The 27,526-nt window shown below is 33.6% G+C and overlaps 1 protein-coding gene across 3 annotated transcripts in view; it reads left to right on the top strand.

Moving 5' to 3' along the window:
• The window catches only part of TBC1D19 (TBC1 domain family member 19), a 146,708-nt gene that overhangs the window by 30,497 nt on the left and 88,685 nt on the right, over positions 1–27,526 (top strand). For 2 of the 3 annotated variants that reach the window (XR_013766309.1, XM_079154517.1), the window contains exons 4-8: positions 8,682–8,757; positions 18,744–18,818; positions 19,938–20,001; positions 21,327–21,373; positions 24,728–24,838. Coding sequence is in view for 2 of the 3 variants with exons in the window: in XM_079154517.1 (XP_079010643.1) it covers positions 8,682–8,757; positions 18,744–18,818; positions 19,938–20,001; positions 21,327–21,373; positions 24,728–24,838 (373 nt within the window). In the remaining variant the exon portion in view is untranslated. Of the gene's footprint in view, positions 1–8,681; positions 8,758–18,743; positions 18,819–19,569; positions 19,649–19,937; positions 20,002–21,326; positions 21,374–24,727; positions 24,839–27,526 lie in introns of those variants that run through there. The other variant, XM_079154518.1, reaches the window with a different exon arrangement.

The following is a 27,526-nucleotide window of genomic DNA, read 5'->3' as shown; positions in this document are numbered from 1 at the left end:
TTTGTGACATAATACATTCCTCCAAGTAGTTTTGTGTGGCAAACTGCCTTTTTACCTGACAGCAAGGACTATCATTATCATATTTTCAACATTCTACACAATAGAATTTTAAATAAATATTTTTGAGTAATGTTTTGGGTTTTTTGAAGAGCTCAGCAGGACTACCTTTCTTCTTCAGTGTTGTTCTGAACAAATGGAAAAGTTAAAAAGATAAAATGGCAAATGGAAGATTGAAATTACATTTTTATGACTGCTAAAGGTTAGGTAGGAGAGCATAGCTTAGCACAAGCGCAAAATGAGTGTCTCACCTAAACTCTAGAACTAAATAGACTATATTCCTACTAAATACCAATGTATCGTGGTGAGCATGTTCAGTTTATTCTTCCCCTTAAACATTGGATAAAGCATTTAAAATTATCTGTAGTATAGTAAGGAAAGCCTGGAGAGAGGCTGAGAGTGTTAGGGTACTGGAGTTCTTGTCACATAGAAAGGCACATTCGGAGTGGGGATGGAGTATCTCTCCTAACGGAAGTCCAAAGAATAAAGTGGACTTAGTATATTCTGTTACATTTTTCGTTTATTGCAACCATTAGATGGATGAATAAAGAAAGTAAAAAGTAAAGTAGGAATATTCGTTAGGTAATACTAAATAATTGAAGCTAAACATACATTCATGCCAAATTGGTGTGTGAAGTACTTGAACTACACAGACATGTTAGCTCTTCCCACTTCAGATTGTTATTTTGGTTAATTATCTTTTCTGTTTATTTTTTAACAATTAGTTACATGTTTTTTAACTAATTTAATGATGATAATTTACATTGCTGTCATGCTTATTTTGCACCGGGTGATATGCCAAACACTTTATGTGCACTGGCTTGTTAATGTAGTCTTCATAACAACCCTATGAAGTATAATTTATTATTACTACCATTTTACAGAAAAGAAAATGGAGGCTTAGACCATGTCTTAGTCTGTTTTGTGCTGCTGTAACAGAACACTTGAGACTGGGTAATCTATAAGTTACAGAAGTTTGTTGGCTAACCTGGGAATTTCAGTATCAAGAGTGGCAGCATCTGGTGAGAGCCCTGTTGCTGCATCATCACCTGATGGAAGGCAAGGGGGCAAGAAAGGGCAAAAGAGAGTTAAACTCTTCCTTTTACAAGTAACAACCAATGAGGGTGAAGGCCTTAAGGCCTAATCATTTCTCACCTCTTAATACTGTCACAAAGGCAATTGAATTTTTTTTATTTTAATTAAAAATCATAAATTTACATAGGGCAATGTTGTTTGATTCATTCTGTTATTTTTTCCCCTTCCCCCCACCCCTCCCACCCCTCTTTTCCCTCTATACAGTCCTTCCTTCCTCCATTCTTACCACCCTCCTTATCCCTAACCCTAAACCTAACTCTAACCCTAACACTAACCCCTCCTACACCCCCTTATATGTCCTCATTCGCTTATCAGCAAGATCATTCGTCCTTTAGTTTTTTGAGATTGGCTTATCTCATTTAGCATGATATCCTCCAATTTCATCCATTTGCCTGCAAATACCATAATTTTATCATTCTTCATGGCAGAGTAATATTCCATTGTATATATGTGCCACAGTTTCTTTATCCATTCATCAACTGAAGGGCACCTAGGTTGGTTCCCCAATCTGGCTATAGTGAATTGAGCAGGTATGAACATTGATGTGGCTGTATCTCTGTAGTATGCTGATTTTAAGTCCTTTGGGTACAGGCCAAGGAGTGGGATAGCTGGGTCAAATGGTGGTTCCATTCCAAGCTTTCTGAGAAATCTCCATACTGCTTTCCAGAGTGGCTGCACTAATTTGCAGTCCCACCAGCAATGTATGAGTGTACCTTTTTCCCCACATCCTCGCCAACACCTATTGCTTGTGTTCTTGATAATCGCCATTCTAATTGGGGTGAGATGAAATCTTAGAGTAGTTTTGATTTGCATTTCTCTTATTACTAAAGACGGTGAACATTTTTTCATATATCTGTTGATTGCTTGTACATCTTCTTCTGTGAAGTGTCTGTTCATTTCCTTAGCCCATTTGTTGATTGGATTATTTGTATTCTTGGTGTAGAGTTTTTTGAGTTCTTTACAGATTCTGGAAATTAGCGCCCTATCTGAACTATGAGTGGCAAACATATTCTCCCACTCTGTAGGCTCTCTGTTCACATTACTGATAGTTTCCTTTGCTGAGAGAAAGCTTTTTAGTTTGAATCTATCCCAGTGGTTGATTCTAGCTTTTATTTCTTGTGCTATGGGAGTCCTGTTAAGGAAGTCTGATCCTAAGCCAACAAGTTGAAGGTTTGGACCTACTTTTTCTTCTATAAGATGCAGGGTCTCTGGTCTGATTCCGAGGTCCTTGATCCATTTTGAGTTGAGTTTTGTGCAGGGTGAGAGGTAGGGATTTAGTTTCATTCTGTTGCATATGGATTTCCAGTTTTCCCAGCACCATTTGTTGAAGAGGCTATCTTTTCTCCATTGCATATTTTTGGCACCTTTGTCTAGTATGAGAAAATTGTATTTATTTGGGTTTGTGTCTGTGTCCTCTATTCTGTACCCTTGATCTACCTGTCTATTTTGGTACCAATACTATGCCGTTTTTGTTACTATTGCTTTGTAATAGAGTTGAAGATCTGGCATTGCGATACCCCCTGCTTCGCTCTTTCTACTGAGGATTGCTTTAGCTATTCTGGGTTTCTTATTCTTCCAGATGAATTTCCTAATTGCTTGCTCTATTTCTGTAAGGTATGTCATTGTGATTTTAATTGGAATTGCATTGAATCTGTATAGCACTTTAGGTAGTATGGCCATTTTGACAATATTAATTCTTCCTATCCAAGAACATGGGAAATCTTTCCATCTTCTAAGGTGTTCTTTAATTTCTTTCTTTAGTGTTCTGTAGTTCTCATTGTAGAGGTCTTTCACCTCTTTTGTGAGATTGATTCCCAAGTATTTTATTTTTTTCGAGGCTATTGTGAATGGGATAGTTTTCCTAATTTCTCTTTCTGAAGATTCATCACTTATGTATAAAAATGCATTGGATTTATGAGCATTGATCTTATAACCTGCTACTTTGCTAAATTCACTTATGAGTTCTAAGAGTTTTTGAACTCATAAAAAGCTCATAAAATTTGGTGGAATTTCCAGGTTCCTCTAAATATATAATCATATCGTCAGCGAACAGGGATAGTTTGAGTTCCTCTTTTCCAATTCGTATCCCTTTAATTTCTTTGGTTTGTCTAATTGCTCTGGCTAGAGTCTCAAGAACGATATTGAATAGAAGTGGTGAAAGAGGGCATCCCTGTCTTGTTCCAGTTTTTAGGGGGAATGCTTTCAATTTTTCACCATTTAGAATGATATTGGCCATGGGCTTAGCGTAGATGGCCTTTACAATGTTAAGGAATGTTCTCACTACCCCAATTTTCTCTAGTGTTTTGAGCATGAAGGGATGCTGTATTTTATCAAATGCTTTTTCTGCTTCTATTGAAATAATCATGTGATTCTTAACTTTTAGTCTGTTGATATGGTGAATGACATTTATTGATTTCCGGATGTTGAACCAACCTTGCATCCCTGGGATAAAACCCACTTGATCGTGGTGCACTATCTTTTTAATATATTTTTGTATGCGATTTGCTAAAATTTTGTTGAGAAATTTTGCATCGATGTTCATTAAGGATATTGGTCTGAAATTTTCTTTCCTTGATGTGTCTCTGTCTGGTTTAGGTATCAGGGTGATATTGGCTTCATAGAATGAGTTTGGGAGGGTTCCCTCCTCTTCTATTTTATGGAATACTTTGAGAAGTATTGGAATGAGCTCTTCTTTAAAGGTTTTGTAGAACTCGGCTGAGAACCCATCTGGTCCCAGACTTTTCTTTGTTGGTAGGCTTTTGATGACCTCTTCTATTTCATTGCTTGAAATTGATTTATTTAAGTTGTGTATGTCCTCCTCGTTCAGTTTAGGTAATTCATATGTCTCTAGAAACTTGTTGATGTCTTCGAGGTTTTCTGTTTTGTTGGAGTATAATTTTCAAAATAGCTTCTAATTATGTTTTGTATTTCACTCGTGTCTGTTGTGATATTTCCTTGTTCATTCCGAATTTTAGTAATTTGAGTTTTCTCCCTCTTTCTCTTTGTTAGTGTGGCTAAAGGTCTATCAATTTTGTTTATTTTTTCAAAGAACCAACTATTTATCTTATTAATTTTTCCGATTGTTTCTTTTGTTTCAATTTCGTTGATTTCAGCTCTGATTTTAACTATTTCCTGTCTTCTACTACTTTTGGTGTTGGTCTACTCTTCTTTTTCTAGGACTTTGAGCTGTAGTGTTAAGTTGTTGATTTGTTGATTTCTACTTCTTTTGTTGAATGCACCCCATGAAATAAATCTTCCTCTAAGTACTGCTTTCATAGTGTCCCAGAGATTTTGATATGATGTGTCTTTGTTCTCGTTTACTTCTGAGAATTTTTTTATTTCCTTCCTGATGTCTTCTGTTATCCATTCATCATATAATAGTGTATTATTTAATCTCCAGGTATTGGAGAAGTTTCTGTTTTTTATTCTGTCATTTATTTCTAATTTCAATCCATTATGATCTGATAGAGTACAAGGTAGTATCTCTATCTTCTTGTATTTGCTAACAGTAGCTTTGTGGCATAAGACATGGTCTAATTTAGAGAAGGATCCATGTGCTGCTGAGAAGAAGGTGTATTCATTCTTTGTTGGATGGTATATTCTATATAAGTCGGTTAAGTCTAAATTGTTGATTGTGTTATTGAGATCTATGGTTTCTTTATTCAATTTTTGTTTGGATGATCTATCCAGTGATGAGAGAGGTGTGTTAAAATTGCCTAGTATTATTGTGTTGTGGTCTATTTGATTTCTGGAATTGAGAAGGATTTGTTTGACGTACATAGATGAGCCAATGTTCGGGGCATAGATGTTTATGATTATTATGTCTTGCTGATTTATGCTTCCCTTAAGCAGTATGTAATGTCCTTCTTTATCCCTTCTGACTAGTTTTGGCTTGAAGTACACATTATCCGAAATGAAGATCGATACTCCAGCTTTTTTGCTGTGTCCGTGTGCATGGTATGTTTTTTCCCCATCCTTTCACCTTTAGTCTATGGGTATCTCTTTCTATGAGATGAGTCTCTTGCAGGCAGCAAATTGTTGAATTTTTCTTTTTAATCTATTTTGCCAGTCTATGTCTTTTGATTGATGAGTTCAGGCCATTAACATTCAGGGTTATTATTGTGATATGATTTGTATTCCCAGTCATTTGACTCATTTTTGTTTTTTGACATGATTTGGTTTCCCCTTTATTTGGTTATTCCTTTAGGCTAGTTCCTCCCGTTGCTGATTTGCATCGTTGTCTTTCATCTCTTCCTCATGGAATATTTTGCTGAGAATGTTCTGCAATGCTGACTTTCTTTTTGTAAATTCCTTTAGCTTTTGTTTATCATGGAAGGATCTTATTTCATCGTCAAATCTGAAAGTAAGTTTTGCTGGGTATAAGATTCTTGGTTGGCATCCATTTTCTTTCAGGGCTTGAAAAATGTTGTTCCAGGCCCTTCTAGCTTTTAGGGTCTGGATTGAAAAATCTGCTGATATCCGTATTGGTTACCCCCTGAATGTAATTTGGTTCTTTTCTCTCACGGCCTTTAAAATTCTGTTTTTATTTTGTATGTTAGGTATTTTCATTATAATGTGCCTTGGTGTGGGTCTGTTATAATTTTGTATATTTGGAGTCCTATAAGCCTCTTGTACTTGGTTTTCCATTTCATTCTTCAAATTTGGGAAATTTTCTGATATTATTTCATTGAATAGATTGTTCATTCCTTTGGTTTGTTTCTATAAGCCTGGCAATTGAATTTTAACATGAATTTTGGAGAGAACAGACTTCAAACTATAGTAGACCACTTAACTAACTTGTTGAAGATCATATAGATAATGAACAGCAGTGTTAGGACTTGATCTCTAGTTGTCTGATTCCAAAGCCCATGAATTTTACTGCATGTTTATACCTTGTCTTTTGACTGGTTTAAAAGTATTTTGGAATAAGTATTCTTATATATTTTTTTCTTTTAGTATCTCTAATAGCACCAAATAAGTGACATTGAGTCTGCAAATACTTATTGAACCACCTACCAATGCTAGCACATAATAAATATTTGTTGAATTGGGGAAACTCAGTGTAATTATTAATCCTAACATTACTACAAAGATTTAACTAAGTCTGTATACAAAATGAAATGCACAGATTTCTTTCTGTATCTTAGTCTTCACTGCAATTTATGCAGGGCATATTATAAAGAATTAGATGACTACCATTTTCCCTTAAGGAACACAAACTAAAGAAGTAAATAAAACTTGAATAAAATCTTGGCTTGGGGGATAGCTCTTTCCTAGCATGCATGTGGCCCTGGGTTTGATTCCCAGCATCGTACAAAACAAAACACCTTACTATATATATATATATGTATGTGTGTATATGTATGTGTTTAACATATGTATGTGTTATAAAAACATATAGTCCACTGTTACTGCAGATAAATGTAAATGTCTACCATACTGTAGAGAAGTCTGAATGTTGAACAGCAGTGAGACTAAAATAGAAGCTGTTTGGATAATGGGTGACTTACACTAGACCACAAGGTTTTGAGTGAGTCTCTTGATTTCTTTCACTGGGAGAGTACTTAAGTGGTGGACCTGGGTACCTCCAAAATTATACAGTTCTTTTCTGCTCTCTTAGTTTTAAATGCCACCTTCTGTTTCTTCTGTAAGGTACTGAGAATAATGAATGAGTAAGCTAGATAATTATTGCTTGCATGGATCTTATTTCCCTCTGGGGCACATAAACTTTAAAGAGGTAATTAAGTAAGTAAAAGGAGCATATAAGACAGACACTTAACTAGATTTGGGGATGCCAGTGGCTAACCAAAGGAAACAGTATTCAGACTAGATCAGAATCACTGAGCTAGAGTTAGTAGGGGAAGGAATAGGGAAGAAAAGCATTTTGGGCACAAGGGACTAACACTCTAGAAGGATAGAGGTAAAAAAGAATGTGGCACTTTGGAAGAAAAAAAGTTTGTGTGGCTGGATGGTAGAAAGTGAAAAGGGGCATGGCAAAATCTGATACGTAGGCAGGGATGTGCTTAGTCAAGACTTTGTAGACAGGGTCCTACAAGCATTTGGGTCCTATTTTAGAATTTTTAGTGACAAAGATCACATTTGTATTTTACTCATTCAGCAATGTATTAGTTATCTAGTTATAGCCAGATACTGGAAATACAATTGCTAATGAATAAAGAAGACATCACTTCTGATTAACAGTTAAGCAATTTGGCAAGTAAGTTGGAAATAGTCTGGAAGCAGAGGACACTGGTTAGGAACCTGCTAGTCATTGTTGCCTGAGTTCCTGTCAGTTGGTGGGAAATCTGAGAAGTACTGCACGGGACAAGAAGCAGGAATCAAGTGTGCTATGTTGGTTTCTATACATTGTTGTTATCCAACAACTCTTTATCTCTTTACATTACTAAATGTAAACTCTTCAAGGGCAAGATTTTAGACTGTTTTGTTCACTTTTCTCTTTTACCTTGAACACTTAGCTCTTTAAGTATTTATAAATGTGAATGACTTTCTGGTTACCTCTTGTTACTTATATTTTTGGATAAATTTCTTTGATTATTAAGTAATTCTTAATTGCTCTCGTTTCAATCCTAAAGTTTAAAATCTTATTAAATTTAGATATAATTAAACACATCTCTTTATAAATGATGTATTAGGCACTGTGAGATAGTTTTAGATTATTTTGTATGTAAGATAAGTACTACTAAGGTATCTAGAGACTCTCAATTTTTTTTGGCAGAGGTTTTCCCAGAGGCCTTCACTGTTCTCCAAATTACTTCTATCTCATTGCTCTGCTTTCATTTCCTCATGGCACTTATTACTACCTTATGTTATGTATTTGTTTTCATAATTATTGACTGCCTCTTTTCTCTAAAATATTGGGAGATTGTCTTAGTCACTACCATATACTTAGTATCTAGAATGGATCAATTATTTATTAGACTAAATAAATATATTTTCTCTGAAAACTATGTATTTTGAATACAAAATGTAATGTTGCTTAGAAAATAGAAAGAGTTCATAATACCCTAAAATTTTCAAATTTTATTCAGTTTGTGAATTTATGTAATATGTATTAAAATATGGCTAATATCATAAATAATATTTATATTATTTTAGTTTTTTAAAAATTATATATATCATGTAGACAAGGAAATTGGGAGAAATAAAATGAGTTGATATATTGATAAGTTAATGGATTTTTTGAACTTTAAAAATTCCTCTTAATATTATAATATTTGCTAAAATAGACAGTTGTAATAATTTTCATGTGAGCATTTATAGAAATTAGCTCAATTTGTGAATTCAGACTATCAAGTGCTTTAACTTCTAACATGATTTAAATTTTAATCTAGAACCTCAATACTAGTGTGAGAAAAATTAGTTTTATTAGATTCTTATACCTTGTGTAAACACATAGAACAGATATTGTTTCATTTATAACATGGACTGCAGAGGCAAGTAGTTTCTTACTGAGAGAATTTATTATCAAGAGTTATTTATAATATTTAGCTCTCTCTTTTTGCTTGTAGGTATCCTTTACCTAGTCATCCTGCTGCACCTCCCGAACATCTCAAAGAGCCTTTGGTATACATGAGGAAAGCCCAGGTTGGCTATTGTTCATTTTAATTTTATTTTTCCATGCTGAGTTATGTGATGCAGAGTAAAATTTTCATTGATATCAGAAATATATATTATTCATTTATGAAAGACAGGGTAGAACCACTAAAGTGATGTTAATAGTACATGCATACTCTTCCTTTTTGTTTTCAGTAACCAAGGATCATGCCTATTTTACTCTAGTAATCCTGAAAAAAGCTGAATAGAAGGGGGAAAAATGTATTTTACTGGCCTTTTAAAATGTGATGAAATGATCATGTGACAATGTAGTTGTCAAGTCCTGTGATATTAAAAAAATAAAATACAAATGAACTAGTATCCTCTTAAAATGTCAACCTTTAAAGTAGAGTTACTGGTGCTGTATTTGAAATATGTTTGTTCTTACAGCAGGTTGTCACATACTAATGGGTTGGCAATAACTGAGAATCACTTCAAAAGGATAAAGTAAAATAATTTAAACAGAAAACTATAAAAATCTGTTAAGATAGAATGCAATAAACTTTATCACATTTCCCAACTTTCTTATCTGTCTTTCACTGGGCACAGCCTGGTCCACCTCCCTTTGGCATATTCCTGAGCCACCCTCTCCATGCTCTGTAGGGCTCTCTGATAGCCACTGCTGAGGTGCTCCCCGGACATCACAGTCAGAGTCAGACTTCACTGTCTAGCATGGCCTCAGAATTCAACTTTTAAAACTTTTTACTATGAAAAATTTCAAATATACTCTAAAGAATTCCCATAAATGCATCACTCAGTTTCAACAATTATCCTCATGATTCTTCTGCTCTTGAAAATTTTCTGCTGTTTTGAGTTACCATGTTCCACAACAGTGGATAATAGGTAGATTTTTATTTTTCAATTTTTATTTTCATTTAAAACCCCTCAAAATTAGATGGTGAAAGGAGGCAATGTAAAGAAAAACATGGAGGGGAAATATCTATTTCTTTTTCAAGGTAGTATCTCTTAGGGTCAGATAATATTTATTGCTTTGTCATATAGCATAATAGTTTAAAATACATGTGTGAAAGAAAGAATTGCATAGTCTTTTGTTGTAAGGATTTAAATTCAAGAAACTATAACTAAGAAAGTTGGACTTAAATATGTTTTGGAATTCCCCCAACAATATAAAGTATCAGTTTCAACATATTAAATAAAAGAAACAAAGTCTGGTTTTTCTATCATGATTGAAGGAAGAGATAGTGAGTCCATTCTCAAAGTAATAAGTCCATTCTTAAAGCATATCATAGTTTCTGATAAAAATCCATGTGAATGATAAAGGTATGTATGGTCCTCCTCTCTTCTTTTCAGACTCATCCAGTAGATAGAGGATTAGTCTGTGGCCTAAATTCAACCTGCCTCCTATTTTTATAGGCCTGGCAAGCTAGGAATTTTAAAAACCTTTTTAAAGATTGAAAAACCAAACTAAAAGTAATATCAAAAAATACTACCCTGCACAACCAACCGAGTGGCCACAACTGAAGACTGACAAGACAAACAGTGGTGGGATTATGGAGTAACCCGGATTCTTATACTCTGTTGGTAGGTGTGTAAAATGGCACACTCCCATGGTACTGCTTTAGAAAAAGTTTGACAATTTCTCATGAAAATAAACATCGTGTCTTTTATGACACAAAAATTCCCTTCCTGGATATTTACCCAAATTAAAAGAAAGCAAGTGACCACAAAAAGATTTGTTGAAGAACTTTCATAGAAGCTTTATTCATATGAGCTCCAAACTGGAAATGGCCCAGCTGTTCATCAGCTGAAAGAATAAATAACTGTATCTTTTACATAATTGACTATGATTAAAGAATAAAAAGAAAGGAACTATTGATAGACCAATGTATCAATAACGTATCAGTGAATGTATCAATACTGTATCAGTGTATCCATGAATCCTAAAACAAGTTGGGTACAAGAAACTTTTACTTAGAGGATATATACTGTATTTTCCCATTGATATGAGGTTCTAGAATGGGGAAAATAATCATAGTGGAAACAGAAAAATTACTGCCTCTGAGAGTTGGAGGGTAGAGTTTCTGGAAGAAATACAAGGGAATTTTCTGTGAGTGACAGGAATGTTCAATGTCTTGGTAATGATTTAGGTTGTGCATGTGTTATATATTTGCTGGACCTTATGGAATGGCATCCTTATATGTGGCATTTTGTTTTATGTACATTTTACCCCAAAAGAAACACAAATGAGCCAAAAATATTGAACTCCAGTTAATGATGCATGTTGAAGTATTGGGGGGATAGTATTCTGATATCTGCAACTTATTTTGAAATGCATGCAAAAATAATATGAATTAATTGTTAGGTTCAAAGAGGAATGGATAGATGGTTAGAAACATGAGAAAGTAAGAATTGTAAAATGTTAATGGTAGAATTTATGTCTTGTGTATATGAATGTTCACTGAAATATTATTTTCACCTTTTATGTATATTTGGAAAGTTATAATAAGCTATAGATGGAAGAAATAATAAGTAAATAAATTAACAAAGAAGAATGGTGCAAGAAAATTATAGGAATTAATACAAGTTACTGGAAAATAGTTACATTCATTCATTTGCATATTGTCTATAGCTGCTTTTACAAAATAGCAGAGTTAAGTAGTTGTAATTGTGACCTTGTGGCCTGCAAAGCCTAAAATATTTACTATTTGCCTTTTTATAGAAGGTCTGCCAACCCTGCACTAAATTATTCATTAAAGAGCAGTGGCTGTGCTTTTTACACTCAGCAACTAGCATAATGCCTAGCCCACAGAACACTCTCAATTATGTTGGTTGAATTGATTCTTTAACCATTTTGGATGCTTTGATCACATGGCTGAGGTAGTATATGTGAGTTTTATCCACTGCAATTTCCCTCCCCTCTTTCTACATTGTACTCTTTGGATGGAAGTCTCTGTGTATAGCCCATGTGGTCATATGAATTATCTCTTCTACCAGTTAGTGTATGACTATCTTCCTGTGTGTGTTCCCCATGGGGCATCCGGTTCTTTACTCTCCTGTTCTCTTGAGCAGTTCTGTCCTCTGAAGGAAGGCTATTTAGTCTGGACTTCACAGTGCCGTTCATTCCATCATGTTCTCTCTTGCACTTCATAATCTCTTACTCTATTTTGTCTGTTGTTCTATTCCTCACACTAAGGCCACTTCTGTTTTCTAGTTTTCTCCCAAACTAGTGACTACTTTAGGGGAAAATCACATAATTCTGTGTTAATCATTAGTCTAAATTCACAGGTTTTTTTTGTTTTTGTTTTTGTTTTTTTAACTTTCAGTGGATTCTTTGTGCTGCCTGCTAATGCTTTTTAATTCTTTATTTAATATCTACTTTCTGTTTAGATTTTCAAAAACCTTCCCATGCCTGGGTGGCTCCCATTTCATCACTGTCTCACTCATTTTTAACATCTGCCATTTACTTTATTATGAATATTCAGGTTGATTCATTCAGTTTCCACAGCTTCCCTTTTCTTTACTGCCACATCTCCTGTGGCTCCATTCCTCTGAAATGAACTATCTGTTGTACATTTCTTCTGTAAGATTAAGCTTGACATTTCTAAAACTGAACTTATTATGTTCTTAAAATGAGCACCTCTTCCTAACTCCCTGCTGCTATTAATAGATCACCATCATTATTACAATAATTCAGACTAAAATACCTTTGATCTGTTTCCCTCATACCAGTAGCCACCAAATTCTATAAATTATGTTCTGTAGTCTTATAGTCTGAGTCTGCTCTTTCTCTTCATTTCCATGTATTGATGATTACAATGATGATGACGATGATGATAGTACTGATGATTTCTGTTGAATGCTTACTTTTTTCAGCCATTGTGCTTTAATTTAATCTTCATTATTCTTATACTTTTCAACTTTCAATCTATCTTCTCTCCCCATCTCCTTATATACTCTCAATACTATTAACTTTAATTATAAGCAGATGAACCCTTATAACTTATCTCACTGCCTTTTAATAAATCTTCAGGGAGTCCCAATTGCCTAACAAATGAAAGTCCTTCTTCAAAGCTCAGCAATTAAGAATTTTTAGTGTCTGTCCCCAGCTTCCCTTTCCACATTGTCAGTCTCTGCTGTCTTAAACTGTCCTGTGTGCCCATCCAAATGAATCATTTTATTTCCCTTTTGCATCATTAACACTTTCAATATTTTGTTTTCCTGTCCTGGAAAGCCCTTTCTGCTTACTTGTGTTATGAAAATTCATCTATTTTACGAGGGCCAGCTCAGATGGCATTGCTTCTTGGATGTTGTTGATTTACCCTATAATCTCTCTCGAATTCTTATAGTTCTCTATCATTTTATAGCCCTCCTATTACAAATTGTATTCTATAGTAATTTCTATTACATCTTTCTGACATTTGTTGTTTGCCTTTTCAAAGAATTAAGTTTAAAATCATTTTTACATACCTTTATATAGCAGGAGTTTATGAGTTTGTGTTGAATTACCGGTAAATGAGTTTGCCATTTCTTCTAACCATTATTACAATATTTAGTTTTAAAAATATTTACTGAATTCCTACTGAGTAGAAGACACTATGCTGTGGAGATTTAGATATAAATTAGACGCAGATTCTGCATTTAGGTAACTACATATTTTATAATTGATATAAGACTTGTACACAAGTAGCTGAAATACAAGGTAGAAAGTGCTATATGATAAAAAGGAGGTGACCAGGAAGTCTTGTAGGGGCAGTGGAAAGGACAGGGTGTAAGTGGTTTCTTAACAGGTTGTTCTGGCTCTTTATAATAAAAAAAAAAAAAAAAAAAAAAAAAAAAAACATGTTGACTTCGTTCAACTGACTGAGGTAGTATTTGTGAGTTTTCTCCATTATAATATTGCTCTTTGCTTCCTCCTCTTTCCACACTACACTCTTTGGATGGAAATCACTATGTATAACCCACACTTAAGGAGTGGGGAATTTTGCTCCACCTCCCTGAGGAAAGAGTATCTACATAAATTATTTGGAATTCTTTGTAAGAGTTGTCTCTTTTCCCTCATTTATTTGTTTAATCATTTATTTATATCAGCATGGAGTTATGGACTTATTATTTTTTTTTAATGGTGCTGGGGATAGAACCCAGGGCCTTGTTCGTGCTAGCCAAGTACTCTACCATTGAGCTACACCCCCAACCTAGACTCATGGATATTTATTTTATACTTGTGATTTTAATTCAACATTCCTTTATTTTGATGTTCACAATTAATTTGGCATGTTAAAGCAGGCTCCAAGAAGTTCCACTGTAAAGAATGCTGCTTATTTTTACTTAATCCAGTGTTTTTCAAACTTGTATGATAATAAAACCCTATTTCCATGTAAAATAATTTGGGATTGTTTAAAAGAAAGTAGTATTTGAAGAAACTGATGTGCAATATGATGTTTATAAGTGCATAAGTTTTCTTGTGTCAGGTACCATTTTAGTGCTTTACAAGTATTCACTCACTTGTTTAATATCATGACCATGCTGTGAGTCAAGTTATTATCAATCCAGCAATCTTACCAAAGCGAGAATCTTGTTATTTGTATATTACTTCAGTTCTCACTCCCTTCCTAATTGATCTTTCTGCCTTCTGTATTGTCACCCTATTTCTTAAAATTTTCAAAACTTTCAGGATAGAGTTGAAATTTTTCACTGTAGCTTACAAGGCACTGAATGATCGTGTGCCTCTTTACTATTTCAGTGTCATTTCTTGCCTTCTCACACTGTCCATCCCCCTCCTTCTGTTCACCCCATCATTCTCTTCTCTCAAATAGTGTGTGAACTCCTTCAGTTACTCCAGCAGAACTTCTGCTTATACCATTGCTTCTACCTGAAACTGCCTCCCTTAATCCCATATGTTTCTGGATATCTTGCATATCTGAATCTGGATAACCACTAGATCTCAGATACTCAGGTTTTCCTGTGTCTCCCATCTTCTACCCTGTGTTTCCACACCACAATATTTGAATTGTCTATATTGCCACCTAGATTTTTGTGGTCTCTATTTTCACCACTGTCTCTGGACCAGTGCCTGGATCATGGGAGGTGCTCAATAGATATTTCTGTAAATGATGATTTAATTAACAATTAATTAAACAAAAATAGAAAATGTACCCTACGATAAAATATTCATACATTTATAATTTTACTTCTAAAATCTTACATAAAGGAAACAATCAGAAACAGAAATTTATGTTCATGATCATAGTAACAAATATTTTAAAAATAAAGAATCTATAAATATTAACAGCTTGCTTAACTGCAGCCATAGTATCTCCAAAAGACAATGTGATACCAATATCAAAAATGTCACTTTTGAAGAAATATAATGAAATATGAAAATTTACATGATACAATCATACATGGAAAAAGCAAAATATAAAACAATAATTCCACTTTAGTTAAAAATGTCTCTATATAAATCTGTCTCTATAAATATGTGCATGGAAAAAATTGAAAAAGAAAACAATATTAACTGAATTTTTTTGTGTTTGAGGGAATTTATGGGTATTTATGATTTATTCATTACATATTGTTTCCTAAATTATGTAGAATAAACATGTTACTTTTATAATCAGAAAAATTACTAAAATGTTTTTCCATTAGGTAGCTTTATTATACATATATCATTTTACTTTTTGTCAGGGCAAAGACTGATTTTTTAATTAAATAATTTCTTAAGTTTTTTTGTAAGCTACATATTTATCATATGTTTACAAATACTTATTTACTTTCATTGTTATAAAAAGTAGTAAGAATACAACACCTGTTTAAAAGAGAAGACCATAGAGGAAGGGGAACAGTGGTAGGGAGAAAAGATGGGAAAGAGGACGCATTGGGGACTGAAATGGAGCAAATTACATTCCATGCAAGTATGATTATGTCAGGATGAACCCCACAATTATATACAACTATAATGTACTAATAAAAACATTTAAAAGAGTTTAATATAATTATGATTCTTTTATAAATCTTTCCCTTTCATAGTTTAGAAATTACTTATTTATAAAATACCTGAAATTCTTTGAGTCAATTCTATAGATTCCAATTTTTAGGGAAACTGACTTAAGGCATTAATGATTTCATTTAGGGGCAATATATATTTGGGTAAAAGCTAAATGTCTTTCTGTTTAAACATTTTAAATGTAAAAAGCCTTTCAGTTTCCTTTTATATAACATTTTAAAGCTTTGTCTTTATTTTGTAAATCTGGGTAAAAAACAGTACTTTAGTGCTAAGTGTATATTGAAATTTTTCTTTTTATTTTCTTTGTTTGTACATGGTACTGGGGATTAAATTCAGGGGTGCTCTACCACAGAGCTAACTCTCCAGCCATTTTATTTTATTTTGAGACAGCATCTCTCTCAGTTGCTCAGGTCAACCTTGAACTCATGATCCTCGTGTCTCAGCCTACCAAATAATACACCAGTGTGCATGCCTAACATTTTTATTTCAGTGATATCATGAATAATCTTTTTTTTCCCTTTAAGCCTTGCTTTTTGAAACTCAGGACTTATTTCTTTGACTCTACAGATAGGACCCAAGCAGAATTAACTAGCTTAAACTGTAGTTGAGTGATCCTTCAAATTTATCCTTTCCAAACTCTGGAATGTATTCCTCTCTGATCTTTTGCTTGATGATATCTGGAGCTGGGGAATACCTGATTTCTCTGAGTTAAGTCTTATTGTGGTTAAAACTTTCTACTTGTTGGAAAGTTTTTTTTTTTTTCCTTGTATAAAATGGTCATATGTTCTTTATAACTTACTCACTAGTCCTAGTTTTGTGCTTGGTAGGTATTCAATATGTTAGTCAGTGAGTGAGTCAGTAAGTGAATAAAGGCATGAATGAAGCCACTTAATTACAATTTGAGTTCTTGAGGGAACCTAAAGGATGATATAGCTTGAAAGCAGTCACTTGCTTCTTCATCTTGGATTTCCCCTTATTGTCAGGAAATCTTATTCCTGTTTCTGATGTCTGTGGAAGTGACTCCTCTGATCACCCCAGACTTTGATGAAAATGACTTCTCTGACCTTCTTACTGAGATTCTTGCAAGGAGTTCCTTGTAAAAACCTTGACCACCTTTTCATTATCTTATAGATATGGGACAGGGAATGGAGAAGACATGGCCAACCACTGGGATCTCTTTTCTTTTATTATTTTAAAAAGGATTTTCAAGAAAGTGGTATGTGTTCCATTGACAACTAGCAGTTTTAGTTTTGTTATATCTAGTTTCTTTTCATTCTTTTATGTTCTTTCTGTGGTTTATGGTATATGGACTGATATAATTCTTAGGAACCTTTTGCAACTCCTCTCTTGTTATTTGTGTATCAGTCTATCCCCTCTCACCTCCACCAAAAAAGCAATGTGTTTCTTAGTGAAAGAAATTCTGTTTTATTAATGTTTAGTGGTATGTATTTAATTGGTGTCCAATAAATATTTGTCAAATCAATGACTTTTCATTATTTGAAAAGTTAAATATTATGTTTCATTTACTCTCATTCTAGCTGTAAAAATCCCAGGTTTTCTACATTGAACATCATTTCCTCTTGTCTTACCTAATTTTTAGTTGTGTTCTTTTGTTGTGAATTTTGTCTTAATTCCTGTTTCTCTTGTGGAGCAGAGAAAAGATTGATATTTTATCAGCATTTCTACAGTTCTCAATAGTCTTTCTCATTCTGTCCTCATGTGTTACCTTTTACAAGTTTCCTCATTTGTAAAATGAGGATAATGAAACACATTTCATATATTTAATAAAATAATATATGTAAGCACAAGTAAATTTATAGCTATTTCTTCACTCTTTCCATTTAGAACTTTCTTCTGATGTCTGGTTTCTTTCCTGCATAACTTTTGCATTTAACTGTTTTCCATAGGTATTATATCTAATGTTAAATGTAAATTGGTAAATTGAAATTCTTAGTACAGTGGAATATACATTTAGGAGAACTGTGATAAATCATTTAAAAATGTACTTTACAATTTTAATGTTAAGGTTAGGGGTTGAATGGATACTGGATTTAAAAAACACTAAGATGTGTTTGAGACAACTGTAAAATTTTGAATATGGACTAAATATTAGACAATATTATGAAATATTGTCTTTATATATTAGGAGCGATAATAGTATTGTGGTTTGTAGAAGAAGGTCTTTAAGAATATGCAGTATTTAAGGGTGAAATGTCATGTATAGAAAAATTACAGTGTTCATAGCTGTAAAATTTTATTTTAATAGGTTATTAATGGGATTCATAAGTATCATACATTCACAAAATATACTTACTTTTTTATTATCTGCATTTTTTCCTAATATTTATTATCATATAACTTACTGGCATTTTTTAATCTATCCTCATTTCCATTCTCAACTAGAATGTCTGTTCTTTGAGGATGGAGACTTTCTGTTAGTCACTACTATGTTAGCTTTCCATCACTATAATAAAAAAACTCAGATAACTAACTTATAAAGATAAAAGTTTTATTTTGGTACATGGTTATAGAGGTTCAGTCCATGATTGAGTGGACTCTGCTTTTAGGTTTCTAGGAGGATTGCTGGAGAACATGTTGCATATGGCAGAATGAAATATCCATATCCAGGAAGCAAAAATGAGGAGTTCCACAATCCCCAACAGGGCCATGACCCACTTACCTAAGGACCTACCACTAGGCCCCACCTCTCAAAGGTTGTACCACTTCACAATAGTGCCACCCTGGGGGCTTAGTCTTGAATACTTTGGGAAATGTTTAATATCCGAGTTCTAACACTGTTTAATTCACAGCACTAAGGGTATCTGGCACATAGTAAGCAGTAATCAATATTTGTTGAGTGAACTTATGAGTAAAGATAACAATCTCAACCAGTCTTACCATTTCTATGTAATTCATAATAACTTTAATATTTTTTTATTAGTTTCCAGCATTGTTAACGAAAAACAACATAAAAGAATGAGCAAACAGTAATAGATTATTCCTTATATTTTAGGGAAGTTGGGAAAAAAGAATTTTGAAGAGTTTAAATAGTATGTGCACTGAACTGAGTATCCCACTGGCACGAAAGGTACTTTTTAACATTTTTATGCTTATTTTATTGTGAATTAACTTCTGAAAAGAATCATGAAATTATGTAACTGTGAGGCACATTATTCCTTTTTTAATTTGTATATTAGCTTGTTTTGAAATAGAAATCTGTAAATGGGTATATTCTATGTAGATTTCTATTATGAATGCTTTAATGATTATTCTAACAAATTTTTTTGAGAATAAATAGAAATATATAATTTATAGTTTAGATTATTTAGACATTTAACTGTAAAATTATGAGCACACTTTAAAGATTTTAATTGCTTTTCATCTCCTTAATTTTGGCTAATTCAGCACAGTAGCCATATTCCTTGAATTAGAGATAGAGTTCAGGAATAGTATGATCTTATAATAGGTAGTTGTACATGAAATGAAAAAAACAATTTGTCATCTCTTTGCAGAACTAGATTTCCCTTTAGATCTAATGCTCAATTTTAATCTGTTACTCCAAGCTTTGATGGGGTAGATATGGGAAAGGAGAAAAAAGTCATGTGGCACATTTTAGATTCTACATAGCTGCCCACAAATAAGAGAATATGTTTCCCTTCATTTTATTCTCCCTACCTACTATTTATCCCTGTGGTTGAACAGATATAGTGGATATACTTTTGATAATATCCCACTACAAGTCACTGAAGGCACCAGAAAGATGGTGTAAAAAAAGAATAAATTTATATGAAAAACTGTCTAAATATGTAGTATTGTATAATATACTGTCTTTCATATAGGAAGATGATGCTACTGACTCACAGTCACACTCTCTTGGCCAGTCCCCCTTGCGATGCATTTCTGAGATTGCTGGATGGGGTAAGAGATGTAGTACGTGGCTGAGGAGCAGTTTTTATTTGTGAAATTTACTGGCCAGTACAGATCATTTACCTTCTTTTTGTGGACTCATTAGCACCTTGAGATTAGATATAATGTAATAGTTAAATAATTAAGTGTAATTTAAAAAAAGTCACCATATTTAATAAGATTGTTTTTCCTTCTATTATGGGAGATTATTTAAATTTTTAAATAAGTTGTTGATTATTGTTTTTAAACTACATAGCTAAGTTTCAAAAATAAAACCCAATCTAAAAATTACCTTTTTTAGAGACCAGTTGGAGAACAAAAAGAACTTCTCAATAAATGGAATGAGATGGGAACTGATGAACCAGGTACATGAAGAATTTTCTTCAAAATGGAGTAGTGGGACAGGGCTGGACTTGTGGCTCAGTGGAGAGTGCTCACCTAGCATGCGTGAGGCATTGGGTTCACTCCTCAGCACCCATAAAAATAATTAAATAAAATAAAGGTAGTTGTCCATCTACAACTAAAAATATATTTTAAAAAATAGGGTAGTGGGAAAAGAATTGTTTTCCTCACTCACTGTGATTCCAGAATAATATAATAAGCAGTACTTTTGGAAGGATAACAACTTGTCCTCCCCACTGATTTCCTGTCATCTATTTTGTTTGCTTAAACTTCCCCTTTGCATTTTAAGAATTCCTAGCTTTGATCTGTGTTCTTCATTATTTTGAGTCTATTTAAATTGATTATCCTTTTTTAAAGCAGCATTTTAAAACATTTTTACAAAAGAGTAAACAAAATTTACTGATTCCCAAGATGCTTGTCTTTTAATTAAGCTAAAAAAAAATTCTGGTTTTTGTTTGTGCTTTATAATTATACATAATAGTAGAATTCATTATGTCATATTTGTATAAGCATGTAATTTGATCGGTCTCATTCTCTTTCCCTCTTCTCTCTCCCTCACCCTCATCTGCTTGCTCTATTCTACTGATTCTCCTTTTATTTTTATTATTATTTTAATTTAGTGCATTATGATTGCATATAAATACTGTATTCCTTGTGGTATGTTTGTGCTTAGACATAGCATAATTTTTTAGATGTCATTCTCTTGTACTTCCCCATCCCTTTTTTCCATCCCCTTCCTCTTTTCTATTGGTTTCCTTTCTATTTCATGAGATCCCATTAAGATAAAAATTGTGTAACAACTACTTCATTTATTATGATAAATGGATGCCTATAATTGTATAAACAGACAAATACATATTCATTCTCCTGTCCTCCTTCTACTGCTTTACAAAAAGTGGGGTGGGGGCAATTAGGTAAGAAATAAGTGCCACAATAGTGGAAGTAGTGCACAATTAGAATTCAAAAGGGGAAACAGCTCAATGTAACTAGAGGAATTCACTAAGAATGTATTGTTTATATCCCAAGTATTTTGAGAATTCCCATAGAGTACCTGTATATTACAATGGCAATGTTTAGAAGACTTATTTTTTTTTTAATGTTCCTTTTAGGTTGTAAGGAGAAAGATTGTATTCATTTTTTTCCTTCCAATATTTAACACAATGTATGACAAATAATACTCAGCAGGGGTTTGAATTAATCTGGTTGCACAGAAACAAATACTACTAAGTCTTGACTATTAAGACTTAATGTATTAACTGAAATTTTGTTTTAATCTATCTTATTCTAGATTTAAGCCTTTTCCGGCCTGTTTACGCACCTAAGGATTTTCTTGAGGTAGGTACTATTGGATAAATATACATATACAGAAGAAGGAAGAATGTGAGAGAAATGTTAATGTAAGAACATCTCCAGGCAGAGAAATCACCCTGTAAAATGCCCCAGAGTCACTGAAAGAGTGGAATGGCATCAGAGTTGTTAGGAAATTGCTCCTTGAAAATATATTGGAATATAGAAAGATTATAGGCAGATAAATTAAGTAGGAAGATTTTTATTTTAAAAAATAGTGATTATAAATCATGTAGCCTGCTGCTTGCACATACAGGTATTCAACACATCTTTTCCTTTTTTATCTCTTCCCTGTTGTAGGAGTCCAGGAAAGGTGAGGGTTCAAACTAAAAGAACAGCATTGGTAATGGAATGAATTTAACAGATTCGAAGGAGATTTTAAGGAGGATTTGGGAACTGATTAGATATGGGACTATGAGAAAAAGAAACAATAATGCCTCCCATTGTGTAGATTGGGTAGTTGGGCAGAGTTTACTTCCCTAGGATGGAGAACACAGAAGGAGGGACATATTCATTAGTAGATGAGTGTAGTTAAGTTTGAGAAGTATAGCAAACATCCAAGTGAAACTTTCAGTAGGCAGTGGGAACTCATTATTTTAATTCACCCATCTTTGATTCTACTCTTTCTCCTGGATCTTACATGTAATCCTATCAGTTTTACCTTCAAAATGATATCCAGAGACTATTCAGTTCTTAGCATCACTACCACTGCCACCTCCAGGCTACTATCATCTTTCATTTGGACTTCCACCCTTGTCCACCTAGAATCTGTTCTTAGTACCACTTCCAGAGGGAGACATTTAAATGCAGTTCAGAACTGGTCACTCTTCTGGCTTCTCATCTCATTGTACATAAAATCCAAAGTCATGACAGTGGCCCAAAATACCCTATTTAATCTGACTCCCCATCACCCCTCTGCGTTTATTTCCCATTACTTTTCCTCCTAATTTGTTCTACTCCAGCCACTTTAGCCTCATTGCTTTCCTTTGACTTCCTCCCAAATACCTCCCTGCTTATTCCTTCATTCCTCATGTCAGCAAAGCACCCCCTGACTTCCCCAGTTGAATTTCTTTATGCCTTTCCAGCTTTTCCTCCATAGCATTTATCATCATATAGCCTACTGTTTCTTTATTTTGCCTATTGACTGTCTTCTACCATTACAATGGAAGATCCACTAGATGGAGGTTTTCATTCTGTTTTGTTCATTGTTACAACAATTACATAGTGTCAAGTAATTGACAGCAACACAGGACTTCATAGGGTCACCCATATAAGGCTTTCTTGCAGCAAAGAGCATACACAAAGAGATTCGCACTTCCAGCCGAGTTCCACCGTTCTTTGTTAGTTGCGTACCATGTGCTTGTTATTCAGTATATAAAATAGCAATATCATGAGGGATATCTTGGTCTGTTAAAATCAAGGCACAAGTTTTTCAAGAGGTCTTGTATGTCCCCACAGGTTAAATCACGTGCATAAATTTTCAGTATATAACATAAGCTAGCAGATATGGAATGTTTCCAGGGGAATTGTGGACATTAAATAGCCCATTACATATGATTAGTTAGTATATTTTTTCTCATCTTGCCTAAGGGGTCACATTACCAGACTTGCAGGTATCCCTGGAGATAAGAATAGAGCTACCTACCACAAACCAACTGCAAATTAATTCTATCCCTAACTGCTCTGTCACCAGTAAGATAGTGCCTAGCACGTGGTTACTTAAGGACTGGAATTTCATGTAATTTTTATTTGGATAACTTTGTAATAGATTATCACGTCCTGTTTTCTTAAGAACTATTGCTGAATTTGTTCTTTTATTAGTCATACCGAGATATTTTTCTTTAATTTAATAATACTTTTATAGTTATCTTGTTAGTTATAGTTTCCACATTTTTGTTATTTTCTCTTTTCTGTTATCCATATATCCAGTTTCTTCTCCATTTGCTGTTTTCTGTGTTTGGGAACTGTCATGCAATATAAGTTTTTATTTAGGCTAAAGTTGTGCTGTTCTATACTAATGTACGTTCAGCATTGTTGAATCTTTCTTAAATCTCTAATTTTTTAAAACAAATACCCTTGCTATTTCTATCGATTCAATATTTACAGTTTAAGAAAAGTCATTTAACCTCGTACCTCAGACCATTTTACCAGCCATCAGTTACCAGCTCCTGTTGTCTTCCCTAGATATCAGGGTGTTCTGTCATATAATTTCCTCCACTGGATTCTTGGTGGTTTCTTTCCCTCAGAGTCTGAGTTAAAAATATTTTTAAGTTATTATTAGTCTTTCCAGAAAAATGTATAGTATTAGAAAAATAACAAAACATTACCAAAGAATAAATTTACAATTTATCTACCATACCCTCACATAGCATTAACCATATTGTTACTATACTTTTTTTTAATCTTTTTTTTTGGGGGGAGGGTACTGGGATTGAACTCAGGGATACTTTACCATGAGCTACACTCCCAGAACTTCTTTTAATTTTAATTTTGAGAATAATGTTGTAAACATTTTTCATAGCCATTATATGAATGGAAGCTTATTGGGCTATATTTTATCATATGAATTAACTACAATTTATTTAAGTAATCTCCCCTAATGAGATATTTAAATCATCTTATATTCTTCTATTATAAATAATACTTTATTAGAAGTCTTTCATATTCCAGATTTCATATGGAATACAAAATTTCACATTCATATTCCATATTCATACTTATAGAAATGAGATTCCTAGATTTTAAAGGATATACAAATATCTAAGATGATTTTTATCTGCTTATTTTTGAAAATTACATAAATGATCTTTCTTGTTAGCTGTGCTTCTGATATTTCTCCTTTTTTTTTTTTTTTTTTTTTTTTTTGTTTGTTTTTTGTCTTTTGGTGGGTTTGGTTCCAAGGAGATACCCTGCAATGTTATTCTTCCATCTTCTTCAAAATCTTGTCAACTTCTGTTTTTAAAAGCGTTGGAGTTCATTCTAAAAATTTCCCTGGTAACTATTATTATAAGCAACCAATTATTTTTTTTATCACCTTCCATGGTATAATCAATTTTTATTTTCTGTACCATCAAAAAAATTTTATTCCTAACAAATTCTTAACTTTTTAGTTTTATATAGTAGATCATTAATTTGATTATTAAAACCATTTTAAAAGCATATTTATGGTATTATATTTTAATATTTCAATATAATTTTATACCATTTTAGAATATGATTAAAATATATGCATAACTCCAAAGAGTTTTTAATTTTGCACTGATGTATCAAGAATATCACTGCTTGACAATTGTAAACATCGTGTAAGGAAACTAACCAATTTTGTTGGATTTGTTTTTAAAGGTATTAATTAATCTTCGCAACCCAAATTATGAAAATGGTGATTCTCTTAGTTTCAGGACTCACTTGGGTTTAATCCAAGTTCCTCTGAAAGTAAAAGATATTCCTGAATTGGTAAGTATAGGCATTTTAAAATAGGTTAATTTACTTGAGAAGACAGCTATTAGAAAAATGTTATAGTGCAGCATGTATCTAAGGCAATAGAGTAATGTACTCATTAAACAAATTAATAAAGTAACATTTCTTTTTATTGAAAATATGTACATAGAGAAAGTCATTGCTTTTCTTGTAGAACTAAAAACTTATATTGACCTATAAATGCTTTTACTTAGATTTAATAAATAGCATAGATTTATGAGACAGCTTATTGGGATTCGATATCTGACTATAAATATGATTGAAACAAATTGTAAGTTTTATAAAATTATTTTTAAGCAACTACATTTTATTTAATTTAACCAACCTTCATGGAGCTTGTAACCTGGTGAAGCACTGGAAGAAATATTGAAATAAGGATGAATTAGAGACTGCCATTGCTCACATTTCAGAGAGGGAGTTAGTTTTAAAAATGAAATGTAGGGAGATGGTAAAGTTAATATATTTTCACTCCTTCATTAATCACCCCAAAACAATAAGGAGTACAGAGATGTAAATACTATCTGTGGTGAAACTAGGGAACAACTTAGAACTCTGAGCTTTAGTGTATTAAAAGAGAGCTCATGATAAATGACTTAAACAGGGGAGAAGATCAAACATAAATACCTCTAGAAGATGGAAAATGTGGATGAGAGGTTTGTCAGTAAACAATTTACTCTTTTAACTACAAATCTACCATTTTGTATTCTGCTTTTTTATTTCTAGAACTGGACCCTATAAACACTTTCCCTCTGTCAGCTGGCCTGATGTTAGCCTTTGTCAATAGAAGGTTCTAGAAATACAATACAAGGGTGTAGCAGGAGGAAAAGTTTTTCCTTCTTGGTTCCTGTGTGTAGGAACCAGCTGATAAGCACGCAAGAGACCCAGTCATCTGCAGTCATCAGCAGTCATCTGCAGCCCAGCTCCTAAGACTGTATTTTTTTGTCATTGTTGTTCTGCCCTTTTTTAGCAAAATTTTTAACCACCCTCTGTTTCTGTGACAGCCAGTTCCTCTCCATAAAATGCCTAAATCTTGACCTTGAAGACTGAGAAGTCATAGTTGTTTCTGCATTTACTAATTCTGTTTTTCCCCTCTTTACATTTCTGGTATGGTTTCATAACTAAACACTACCTGATACAAGAAGGAAAATGATTTTCTGCATAGAAGTTGGAAGGGCTCAAGAATCATAGACAACGTGTGTCACAGAAGGCTGTGGTGATCCAGAGGACTGAAAATGGGGATTATATGGAAGTCTGTGTCAGGAAGACATAGACCCCAAGATTCCAACTCCAGTGCATAGTTAGGTGACTTTTTCCCCACAGGAGATCAGAGGTATATTCATCAGAGACTCAGGATCAGAAAGGCTATGAACTCAGAAACCTCAGACATAGAGCCGGACAAGTATCAGGCATGGAAAACTGAGGGATTAAATAAAAATCTTGCAAATGGTGAGACTAATACACTTATCCCTGTCACCACCACTATGCCTTCCCCACCCTACACCATCTCTAGAATACCAGAGAAAAGACTAATATTTTTAGAGAACCCTTACAAAAAACAGGCTGACTGGCTAATCAATTGCCTCACAGTGAATTCCAGCACACTGAATGTCTAATCCTTGCTCACTGAGCTTCCAGGCAGTTTTTTATTGCCTCATTTCTTAATATGAATGACCAACCTAGGATCCCCAGACATTTGAACTCTTCTCTAATTTGAAAGACAGAGACCAAAACTAAATCCAAGAAACTCCCAAAACAAAACAAAACCAAAAATCTAAGAAGAGTCAATTTGGGAAATGACTATTTATAGATATTTCAGGTTTGGGTTTATGTTCACACAGGATACTATTGGCCATAACTTGGTTCACTTAAATCTGTAGGACAGCAAACATATCACATTAGTATACCAGTGCACCATGATCAAGTAGATCACCGAGAGTCCGTAAAGCCATCCAGGAGCTACTTCCCAGCCCCCACAAAGAAATACATACAGTTGGAAGGGACATAGCCTCAGAGGTACAACATAGGAAAGTCTTATACACAAGAACCATTTCTCAATAATGCACATGGGCATAGCTTCCAAGTCTTCTCAAGGGACACCACACAGGGAAGCAATGGCCTGTGTTTACCAACAGATTTTTTTTTTTTAATTTTTATTTTTTACTGTGCTGAGAATTGAAGGCAGAGCCTTGTACATGTTAGTCAAGTGCTCTGCCTCTAAGCCACAGACGGACATAGCCCCCAGAAACTTAGTAATATAACTGGCATTGCTCTAGCATTTTTTGGTAATCCAGTACATTTTTAGAGAAATGGTACTGGGAGAAGGTAAACTGAAGGTCATCTTGATGTGGATATTTCTTCTTAATGGAAGACTTTAAAGAAACTTACATTCTCAGAGAGATAAGAGAAGATATTACTCATGAATTAAAAAACAGAATTTCATTAAAATAACAAAACAGTAAATAATGAAAAAGAGCTTTTTGGTTCAGGAGTATGATATAAAACAAAAATTAGTATGAGGGTATGGGTCGAAAAAGTGGCAGAAAGGAGCTAAGCAGTGAGTCCTGATCTCCTCATGACACAAAGTACTCACTAAAGGAAAAGCAGAATTGAGAGGTGGGTGACAAAATACATGCTCTAGGACTCAAATTACAAAGCCTGAGAACT

Source organism: Sciurus vulgaris (assembly GCF_902686455.1).
Source record: "Sciurus vulgaris genome assembly, chromosome: 9".
Lineage (NCBI taxonomy): Eukaryota > Metazoa > Chordata > Mammalia > Rodentia > Sciuridae > Sciurus > Sciurus vulgaris.
Note: the sequence above shows the minus strand (reverse complement) of the source record. Positions and strands in the feature narration are given on the sequence as shown.